Source organism: Syngnathus acus, chromosome 10, assembly GCF_901709675.1.
Source record: "Syngnathus acus chromosome 10, fSynAcu1.2, whole genome shotgun sequence".
In the NCBI taxonomy this organism is placed as follows: domain Eukaryota; kingdom Metazoa; phylum Chordata; class Actinopteri; order Syngnathiformes; family Syngnathidae; genus Syngnathus; species Syngnathus acus.
Genome location: NC_051095.1, coordinates 15,006,377 through 15,018,186, shown reverse-complemented (window position 1 = coordinate 15,018,186; position 11,810 = coordinate 15,006,377). Strand labels below are relative to the sequence as shown.

The 11,810-nt window shown below is 39.6% G+C and overlaps 1 protein-coding gene across 1 annotated transcript; it reads left to right on the top strand.

The window, feature by feature from the left end:
* Positions 1–5,645: 5,645 nt before the first annotated feature.
* LOC119128980 (homeobox protein CDX-1-like) lies at positions 5,646–11,433 on the top strand. The gene is made up of 3 exons (XM_037261906.1): positions 5,646–6,024; positions 9,478–9,626; positions 10,217–11,433. The coding sequence occupies exons 1-3, from the start codon at positions 5,685–5,687 to the stop codon at positions 10,415–10,417; spliced, it is 690 nt and encodes a 229-aa protein (XP_037117801.1). The 5' UTR covers positions 5,646–5,684; the 3' UTR covers positions 10,418–11,433.
* Positions 11,434–11,810: the final 377 nt, after the last annotated feature.

The window sequence follows — 11,810 nt, the reverse complement described above, 5'->3', positions numbered from 1 at the left end:
AGAAAGAGGAGGAGAGAAAGAGGTCCAGGCAGAGAGAGAGGGGGGGAGTAAAAAGGGCTTTGGCAAAGTCTGTGGTGGCCTGCTTAGGAAACAAACATGAGTGTCTCGGTTTCACGGGAAAATAACCTCGACTGTTTTCAAAACAACATTGTTCAAATCAGGTGTCTTTTCCCACATATGGTGAATGTAACAAGTCAAGATAATAAATGAATATAATAATAAAGGTTTTAGAAATGGGAATAAAAAATAGACCAAGATTGCATCATAGCTGAACTTTGTCCATAATTAAACAGACTTCTTTTTTTAGGATTTCTAACAAATGCCTGTTTAAATGACATACACTCATACGGCAATCATCTTATTATTAAAGTTCTGTTGGCAGACTCTCTTGGTGATGTCACATCAGATCAGCCTCTGTGGTTCGCAAGGAAAAACGACTTCTCTCCAAGACTTTCAAAGCACAATCTTTCAGCAGAAAGCAGAGAAACATAAGTCTTGAATCTCACAACAAAGTCCTCGACAAACCAAAGCTACAGAAAGAAGAAAAAGAGCTGAAGTCCTGAATCTTAGATTAGCTCCCTTGGCAGGTGAAACGGGGTTGTTGTTTACTTTGTGCTTTTAAGAAGACAGTTGTATGCCCCTCTGTATTTCACCCTGATCTTGGAAGTTGGGTTCTGTTGTGTTCATTTGGACTTAGTTTTAATAGGACTTAGTTATATATATATGAACATTTAAAACTGTTCAGAGAAATATTCAGTCCACTTTAGCACATGCAAAATATCTTTCCTCTTGTATTTTTCTCTTCCAAAAACAGAGTTTGTACCACTCATAGATTAACCGTTTTGCACACATCTCCAAAGCTGTAGCTAACTGATTGTTTTGTTTTTATCTTTTTTTGTAAGGGGAGTGGTTAGAATAGAAAGAGTCTAAATTGGACAGAAAGCATGTCCTTTAATTGTGAGAGTAATTCTTCAGTCCCTGCAGGGATTAATCAGAGAGTGTGCACAGCTCCCTTTCATTACATAGGAGGGTAACAACACAGTAGGCCCACCATAACCCTTTCTGGATCTATACGCAATGGGCAAACAATTCCCCCTCCACCCTCGGCCTCTAAATCCACCAATTAACCTACATGCATCTACTAGTTGGAGAGTGTGTGAGAGAGCCATTAAACATAGCCCACAAGCAATACTGCAGCATTGGTGCAGATCATATACACTCCAAAACACTTAACACTCAATCAACTGGAGATAAAAGATACAACCGGTCAGTGGTCAGACATAAATGGATGTTGCAGGCAGACTATGATGACCAAATTCCATTGCATTGGCAAAGTAGTCTAGATTTTAAAGCAGGGGTGTCTAAAGTAATTTTGACGGATTGTTAGCCCTCACACAGTTGCTTTTCAACCAAGAAAAACATCCCATGTGAAAAGATCTCCCTGTTTTCAACAATCCCGGAGGTCCTCACGGGCCCCCTGGACTCTCAGGAGGTAGCCAAGAATCAGTCTACACCAAAAGCAAGGTAAGAATCTTAAAGTGAATCCCACCTTGTACCTCAGGTGCAGAGAGATGGAAGCATCCAAACAATGTTGGAGTTAATAATAAAAGATGTGAAGCTCCTCTCAAATCTTAACCACACGAATACATCCACCATCCATCCATTTTCGACTGCGTATGCTGTTAAAACAAAGTCCATCCCTGCTTTCTCACTTAATTGTGGACAAATAATCATTCACAACTATGGACAATTTCAATTACCCTATTTTTGGAATGGCGGAAGAAGCTGACAAAGCTGGAGAACACACAACCTCCACACAGGATTACCGAAGCTGAGATCCAATACACAGACTGAATAAATTATTGTAATTAAATTATAAATATGCTAAACTGAATTTGCTCATCTGGCTTGCAGTTTCACTTGGAGTTGAGCGGAGCCTTTTCAAATTTGAGTTCTCTGGTTTTTACACTCACGTTTATTTTTAATTCAATCATGTAAAACATTTCATCCATTGAAATACATGCGCAAAAGCGAGATGGCCAGAGTTATAGCGCTCTTTGTGATTCAAGCAACTATGCACACATTCATTGCAGATGCAGGCAGTTGGCAAACAAGAGACATGACTGTTTGTCTTTATATCACCAATATACATGTTTTATCACACATGTACTGCACATGCTGATGTTCAACAATGAGTCCAATACAGGGGTGTCTGAAACAATGGCCCGGGGGCCATCTGTGGCACGCCACTCATTTTTCCGCGGCCCGCGGCATATGCAAAAATGACGGTCAGTTAAAAAAATTGCCAGCCAGTTTAAAAAAAAAAAAGAAGTCTGGAGATGGTCAGAGTCAGAAGGGAGGATGTCAAAACAATAGGTCCCACTACTACTAATAAATTGGTTCAACCTATACACTGTGGAGTTTTTCTAGCCCCCTTTGCCACTCACCCAAACCACAAGGAAACACTTTGTCACATTTCGCCAAAAGCAGAAGTTACTTGATCATATACCAGATTATGTAGACTGCATTGGTAATGAAGAATTAAAATTCTGGCGCGGGGTCACCAATTCCAGTCCTCGCAGGCCACTATCTGATCATTTGAGTCGGATGTGTTGCAGCAAGGAAACGGATCAAACGTTCAGGACTGGAATTGATGATCCCTGTTCTAGAGGAACTCCAACACCTTACCTGATTTGGCATTCATGAAAATGACGTCACATAATCCCAATGTGTGATGTTAATTGTCAATGGGGAAATGTTGTGAGGACAAATAACAAACGTGCAATTCCATTGAAAGCTGAAAATCAGATGGGATAGGCTCCAGCTGACGCACCAAGACAAGCTCCTGAAATGGGTGGATGAAAAAGTATGTTTTGATATTTTGTCAACTCCACTTTGAGGCCCCTTACTGCTTCTTCTCTCTCCACGTTGCCTTATTTGACACTACAAATAGCAGAAAGAAATCAATAAACATGTTGCACGCACTGATGTACGTATATACATTAGAATCTGAGGCAGTGCTCTGTAATGGACATTAAGTGTTTAATGTCTGTCGGGCAGAGGAAAAGGTGAGGGTGGAGGATGGCGGTGGCGGATGTTTCTCGTCAACTCCAGCTGTTCTCCAACATATGTAAGTCCTTAGATTTGGTGAAAAGAACACATAAACCTCTTATTAGTTCCCCTTCCGTGCACTCGAACCGGCCGAGAAACAAAAGGGTGTAAACGTTGTTTAAGCGACACGGTTTAAATTGAATCCATACACGTACAATTCCATCACATGAAGCCCATTTTAAGATAAATATTGAATATTTATAGACACTGAAACAGGTCTGGGGCTCATTCAAGCAGCAAAGCAGGACTTGAATAATACCGTAAAAGTATTTTTAGTGTTGAAGGGGTATGCTTAGGCATCTGTCACGATCTGTTATATGAATGCGTGTTCCTTTATTTTTAGCAAGCTTGTGTTTATTTAACAGATGTGTGATGTAATGTTTGAGTTCCCCTCTTTAGGGGATACACTTTGTTTATGTCGCTTTAACATGCAGGTTTTTAGCACTTGGATTGCCTTTAAACACAAACTGCCTTCCGTTTGCTGTTACAGATGGCCCTAAGTGTTCTGACCACATTATGAATATTGAATAAATGTTTGGGAGCTGTAGATCCATATGGTTTTATAGATTAATTTCAAAAGTGACATAACAATGGTTGTGGTAAAGTACCAAAAGGGCATTTGCGTTCGAATAAATGAATGAATGAACGAATGAATGAACGAATGAATGGATGGATGGATGGATGGATGGATGGATGGATGGATGGATGGATGGATGGATGGATGGATGGATGGATGGATGGATGAATGAATGAATGAATGAATGGATGGATGGATGGATGGATGGATGGATGGATGGATGGATGGATGGATGGATGGATGGATGGATGGATGGATGAACTCTAAAGGCTTGTGCGCCTTCATCTGACCTTACATTGTACTTTGCTGCCCTCTTCTGGCAAGAAGCTTGAAGAATAACAATTTCGTTCCTTTATTTCTGTACATACGACTATATTTACTGTATTTTCGATTAGTATGTTAATATCAACGCAGCCTTCTTCTTCAATCTTAATATTTTATGGCAAATTATATGGGATTTTAAAATCTAAGGTTGGCTTATTTCGTATTTTGCTCTGACTTGGCTGAACAGACACCCTGCTTAATTGCTCAATGTTTGTATTTGATGTATGTATACAAACTTCGGTTTATGATCTCGGCGCTTCGGCCACAATAAAACACTGCTCGGCCTAACTATCAGCAACAAGAACTATATAGCGGAGCAATTACAGGGGGCTGTAATTTTACTTTCACTCTGTGCAGACCTTTAACCCCCTTCAACTTTAATCAAACTTACTTCCTCCACCTCTGGAAAAAGTAAATCACACCTCTTGACTGAGTCGTATGATGCGGGTTCAAAAGCTCTGGTACAAAAAGTGGAAAGATAACAATTGACACCTGCGACTTCTGAATTTTTTACGACATTATAAGATGTGATATTATTTTGTACCAGCATCATTACATTCTTTATAATCACCCACCAGTGAAATTTAATTCTCTTTTTATTGTATTTACTTTCTACATACCTTGGATATAAACAGTCTACACACCGCTGTTCAAATGCCGGGTTTAGTAAATTGCCTCTGGTTCTAGTAGGCTTTTACTGACTGATGAATAGTGACAACAGTGGCTCGTATTTTCAACAGTTAGTTCTTTCCACGTTGTAATTTTCTCGTAACATAAACCTTGCATTCGTTAAGAACAGGGTGTATAGACTTTTTATATCCACTGTGTTATCGTGACCTTTTTTTACCAATTGTACACGCACAGAAATGACATTCTGCCATCCAATAATGCATGCTGCAAATTTAACTACTAACTTTTATTGTTTGCTGCTTGTAGTCAACGGACTTTCACCGGTGTAGCGCTTTTCTACCTTTGGTACTCAAAAGCGCTGTCACACTGTCTGTATCTCAGTTACCTACTGATGACACAGCATCAGGAGCAACTGGGGGGTTCAGTATTTTGCTCAAGAGATTCAAGATTCAAGAGTTCAAGAGTTTTTTATTCGCCATGTTTGAGCGTGCCAAACAAGGAATTTGACTTCGGTAAAAGGACACTCTGACATGGTCACAACAGTCAGGTATCGAACACCCAATCACTGGGTTGGGAGACAACAATTCTACCACCGAACCATGTCACCGCCGCCCCCAGTAGTGTACTGCAGGGCATCAAACTGAAACTTGTTTGGAAAATGTTTATCCATAACACAATTGTCAGTATGATGCAAACTAGACTACCCCCAAAAAATATGCCCAAACCAACAGTTTTTTGATACCGTTCCTATTTGGATCTCAGTATAAGGTCAGGTCAATGCACTCACGTCGCTAAGAAAAGCAGGCCAGGTGCGTCTCAGGTAAGGCATGACGTCATCATGGTACTTTTGAACTCCTCGGCTGTAAATCTATAAAGGTGTGTACTCGCTGCTCAGGTAGCCGACCATTGTGAGTGTTTGTGTGTGTGTGTGTGAAGTCTGAGTGGAGGGAAAAGAAAAAGCAAAGAAGTTGTTGGAAATACACACCTAAAATGCTCCAGGAGGTTTGAGTGGCTTACCTGCGAGAGGCTGCTGGTTGCCAGCATGTACCCGAACTCCCAGCCGGCCAAACTAACGGCCCAGATGCTGCCTATCAACAGTCAGTACATGACGCCTACGTATGACTTCACCGGCTACCATCACATGTCAGGAGTCACTGACACATCCGCAAGTGCCTGGAATCCCATTTACCGTGAGGAGTACCCCTTCAGCTTCCCGGGATCGAGCCCCAGCGCCGGGCAGGTGAACTTCAACTCAGCAGAACTGAGCAGTGTGTCCACCGCCCATGGAGGAGGAGGTCTCAACCCCTACAACCTTTTCTCCAGTCACGACCCCTTTTGCCGGAGGAGACCCAATGAGCCGGTCAAGGTCTCGACACCTGCAGGTAGGACTACTTTCTTTATATTATTATAATAATATGTTATATTTTTATATTTTATATATATTTATTTTTTATATTAATATATTAATATTATATATATATATATATATATATATATATATATATAAATATACATACATATATACACATATATATATATATGTGTGTGTGTGTGTGTGTGTGTGTGTGTGTGTGTGTGTGTGTGTGTGTGTGTGTGTGTGTGTGTGTGTGTGTGTGTGTGTGTGTGTGTTTGTGTGTGATATGTCTCAACTTATTTTACTCACTAAATTGAGTTTTGAACAAATTAAGTGCAATTGAATGATTCACTGGACTAGATGTACTTTAAATTACAAATACAAACAAGCAGAGCTGCAGACGCTGAGGGGTGTACCCGTAAAGGTGGAATTTTAGCTTGCAACCAGTGTGCCGTGGAACATTAATTTGCCATGCGAGATCATCAGGAGTGCCGCCAAATAATGTAACTTTGTTCTTCTATTTGTGGCAGCGACATATAGTGGACTGGACAAAGAACAACAATCTCTTCCACTAGATAACAACTGACCTGTGTGCACAGTATAATCTTTTCGTGACAGTGGTGTGGTATGAAATTTGTGCTTTAGATGTATCAAGAAACACTCAAGTGTATGCAGCATATTTATTCCTTATGAGGATTCAAAATTGAACTCGAAATTTGGGAGGAGCTGCAACACACGTACGTACATCAAGACTGCTCACATTTCCCACGCTTGAGTGTTACACATTCCCCCTTGTTGCAGAAGACTCACTTGCACACAAGTAGAAAAAGGAAATCAGTCAAATATACTGATGGCCCTGTGATAAATTGTGTATTTATATTCAGATTACAAATCTGCAGTCACTAAACAGAATTAACTTGAAAGCAAATGTACTTTTATTAAGTCACTATCGACACTGTCTTTGTTTTCTCCATTTTGAAAATGATTTTTGGTATGTGCAATATGTGTGGCGTCATAGAGCAACAATTCTGAAGAGAAGGGCGAAAAAGGAAAAAACATTTCTTTTTTTAACAAAGTGCTATGTGAAATGGCTTTCTATTGGCACCTTGACAAGAAAATAACTGGCATTTGTATGCGGATCTTTTGTGCCTGTTTAATAAAGTTGCCCTCGTAAAGAGTGCCTTTCAAACTAGTTCCTGCTAACTTCTAGTTTAAATTACAGCACTGGAATTATCTATAAATATAGCACCTTGGATATGCATACATTGAAAAAAGGAAACAATGTGGAAAAATAATGAAAATATGTGAAGATAGGACGTATTTCGCCACTTCTTTGTGTCATTTTATGCACGACAACAACATTAAACCAATGAAAATGCATACATTTCTTTTTTAGTCTGTGTGACACAAATAAATGATACAATTGCATCCAAAAAGGTATCAGTAAAAAATTTTGAAAGTCTACCTTTCTGACACAAATAGATAACTGTACTACATGCTGCTTTATACACCTGGCCAATATAAAGCATGCGGTCTGCGCAAAGTGCTATGATAGAAAAAATTACTCACTTTTCAAGACTCAAGGCTTGAGGCTGGGACTAACCAGTGCTTATTTTCATGCACAATTTCGACATACACACGTAGAGTTAAGTCAGAGTGACTGCACACACACACACGCATCCATCAAGCTTTTGGCCTCTCCCTTCCGCAAGCCTTTGCGGGATGTCAATGCAAAGCTAACAAAGCCGGCGCTGCAGGCTGCTAAGGGTCATTCCCCACCCTTTCTGTCCACCGGGCAGGTGAGATAATGCGGCTTAGGGGTGTGTGCAGACCCTCGAGCCTCACTCATGTCTGCGTGTCCCACGTACCCGTTTGCTCTACTTTGATCGATGTCGTCACACAGTCAACAAGATTTCCCGATCAATAACTGACTCACCCATTTCTGTGAATGCTTGTGTCAATGAATAGCTGCCTGTGTAAACAAGTATGTAAAAGGCTCACAGTGATAAGGAAAAGCCCTGCCGCAATGCACTGGAGAGTCTTTCCATTAGATATCGTTAAGTTTGATTAATTGAACTGATGGGCCTTTAAGTGGCGCCTGAACTTGAACATGGCACCAGACAAAACTCGGAATGTCAAAATAGTCGTCTACTTGGCTACACCATGTGTGACTCACTCCAGTCATAAGGAGACTGTGTATGTTTGTCTTTTGTGTATTCTGTAAATGAAATAAGAGGTACTTGGGAGGTTAAACTAGAAAATTAACATCCTAGAGTGCGGTTTTTGTCTTTTATTGACCCACATGTTTTTTTAGAATCTGGCTTTCATATTTAATACTGAGTACACTTTATTAAATAATAAACTAAAATAAACATATCTCGCAACACATTTGATGGTTGTTTTTTGGAATACAGGAGTGAATAGTGAACCCACGCTGTTATCAAAATCCATAACAAGATACCACAAGATGGTGTCAAACAATATTTAGACATGGCTTTGTCCCAAACAAACATTTCACAAATGGTGAAATTTTTAGGCTCACCAAAAAAAAAAAAAAAAAAAATCGGTGAGTGGGCAACTTTGAAAATGTCTAAGTTCACTGTCATTTCCTTCCTAATTTTTTTTAAATGACTGACCTGTCTGCCTCACATTTTGGAGGTTCAAAGCTCAAATTTTGGCTTTCCCTGTGCTTATGTGGATTTTCTCGACATCGATTAAAGATTAAAGATTAAAGTCCCAATGATCGTCACACACACACCTGGGTGTGGTGAAATTTGTCCTCTGCATTTAACCCATCCCCGTGTGATTTTAATCCATCCCCTGGGGGAGAGGGGAGCAGTGAGCAGCAGCGGTGCCGCGCTCGGGAATCAGTTGGTGATCTAACCCCCCAATTCCAACCCTTAATGCTGAGTGCCAAGCAGGGAGGCAATGGGTCCCATTTTTATAGTCTTTGGTATGACCCGGCCGGGGTTTGAACCCACAACCTTCCAGTCTCAGGGCGGACACTCTACCACTAGGCCACTGAGCTGGTAGACACACTGGATTCAATTGTCCTTATGTGTAATTGTGAATGAAGAGTTGTTTGCCCAATGAATACTATGTGCCCTGTGATTAGCTGCTGAAATGCTCAGAGTGAAAATTCCCTGGAATAGGCTCTGGCTCAACTATAACTCTAACAACAGCACACACTATAGAAAGTGGATGGATGGACCTATGGGGCACAAATGATTGTTCCCAAATCCTGTTTAGCAACAGATGACAGCAAAGGAAGTGTTTGTCACTATTATTATATATTTGTTACAGAGTAGAGCTTTGAAATCCAAATTACATGAAAACAATACAGTCCTGTTTTGAGAGTAATTCCTTGCACTGATTCATTTGCCATACGTGACAAAAATAATTGGCCTGGCAACTATGACGTGATGGGGAAAAATAATCTATTTGTCATTATGGTGAATAATTGGACATTTCTATTTTGCAGGAGGGAAGACTCGCACAAAGGAAAAATACAGGGTGGTGTACACGGACCACCAGCGCCAGGAACTGGAGAACGAGTTTCAGTTCAACCGCTACATCACAATGAGGCGCAAGTCTGAGCTCTCCATGGCACTGAACCTCTCTGAAAGACAGGTGAGAGCCTGGGGCTCAGTAGAAATTTGTCATATTCTTACTCAGACAGCATTTTGTTTTTCTGAATTATTTCAATTTCAAGCACTTATTCTACAATTGAATAAACTTTGGAAGTACAACATTATAATACAAAAACTAGGGCTAAAAAGGCTCAACTAAATTAGAGGTTTTTGTGTTGCTTTTTTTCTAGCACTTAAATTTTGAAACGAATCTTTGAAATCATTTGACACAATAAGATGAATGCAGTAAGGTGGATGCAATTACATTAATCATCTACTTTGATTAGATTTGTTGACTTAATAAACACTTGGAGTCTTTTAAGCGGTCACCTTCACAAAGACAATTTCACAAAATTCTACCCAACAAGTGCGGTGTAAAAATACAAAATCAGTAAATCCTAAAACATATTACAACAATAACTAAAAAGAATCTGTGGCCTTATCACTGCACTTTTCATGTTTCATGTAACAATATGTAAACATGTGGACTGCACTTCACAAGCACTGAATTTATCAAGGCTTTATCAAGGGCAACCGACGGCTCTATTTTGTCTGTTCACAACAATTCTTGCTTTTTACTACATTTATCAGGTGAAGATCTGGTTTCAGAACAGACGTGCCAAAGAACGGAAGATACACCGGAAGAAGCAGCAAGATTCTCAGCAGCCCTCCACGTCTACTTCCACCCCACCCGTGCCCACAGGCTCCAGTGATGGTCACAATGTCCCAAGCCCAGGCAGCAATATTCTGTCTAATGCCATGTCGGAGGAATACAAGATGGAGTTCATATAACCGGGAAGATTTTTTTTATTTTTTTTTACAGGATGCGAGAAGAGATCAGTGAAATGGTGACAGGATGAACTGTGAGCCATTTACAAGAAGGGCATTAGTCTCAAATGAACTATTTTTGACAACTTTAATCTGTGAATGTGAACCACTCCACAGATATTGTTAGAACCGAGAATTAATAGATCCAAATGGTCACAATGAAGAAAAATGTTCAAATTGACACTGTTGGGATTTGTTCAGATATTTTGAAGAGTCTGTGCAGCAAAGACTTTCTTTTGTTTACTATGCTTGAAATACAATATGTAACAATGTGAATTGCACTTGAGCACAGGAGGGAGTAATTCCATGTAAAAACAGACTGGGTAATTATTTTGAGGCAAGTAAAATAACATTTTATATTGTGGAAACAGAAAGAAAGAAGTGAGAAAGAATGTTCTGTTTGTCACAACTCGGAAAAGAGTGAGAAAAGCAACCACATGTTCCGTTTTTCATAGCTCTGATTATATCGCAAGTTTAGAAAGTTTGGGCTTGTAGTGAATGTAGACAAAATGCCTTGTTTTGAAGGTGGAAAAAATAACATTCATGAAAGGAATAGTCTAATCAGTGACTCTGTAGGAAGGGTGAAAGGTTTCATGCGAACACAAGTATTTGATAGACAACAGCTACATCCTGACGAGCAGTCGCAAATTGCTCAACAGCATGTGACACATGAGTGAGTGGCCTTTACACCTCCATAAACATACACACACACACACACGCGCATATACGCACACACATGATTTAAAGTTAAAAAAAGAGAAATCGCAGACTTTTTTGCTTCTTCATTTGTTTTTTTCTTTTTGTTTGTGGCATTATTAAGTACTGTACAAGTAAGTCTGCTGCAGGCTCCTTTCGGACGTCTTCTCGTCTTTTGGTTCAAAAAACAGAAGGAAAGGTTTCAAAAGACCAATGAGGCATTTTGCTGTTGGACTGTCTAGTGAAAAGAGTTGAAGTGTTTCAGTCGTTTTTAATAAAAAAAATATACATATGTTTGGCTGAGCAGTATACAAGATTATTGCAATTATTTGTTTAGAATTCTTTAGAGCTATTGATGCATGTTGCATAATGTGATTCCCAGTGAATCACAAAGTGCGATACTTGTGATCTTCGAGTTTCCTCAAGTGCTACATAAAATAATCACCGAGTAAAATGTTCCAATTGTGCATGTCATGTCACAGAGGCTTTCTTTTTGATTTCAATTAAGAATAGCACATTTGTTATGAGTAGTTCAGTTGTATTTAACTTTTAAGTTCAATATGTTTGCATTGAATCCATTTTATGATCAATACATAGATTACAATTATTAGTAAATAATTATGAGTAGTTTTTAATGTTATTGTTGTCATGTTACAGTGAC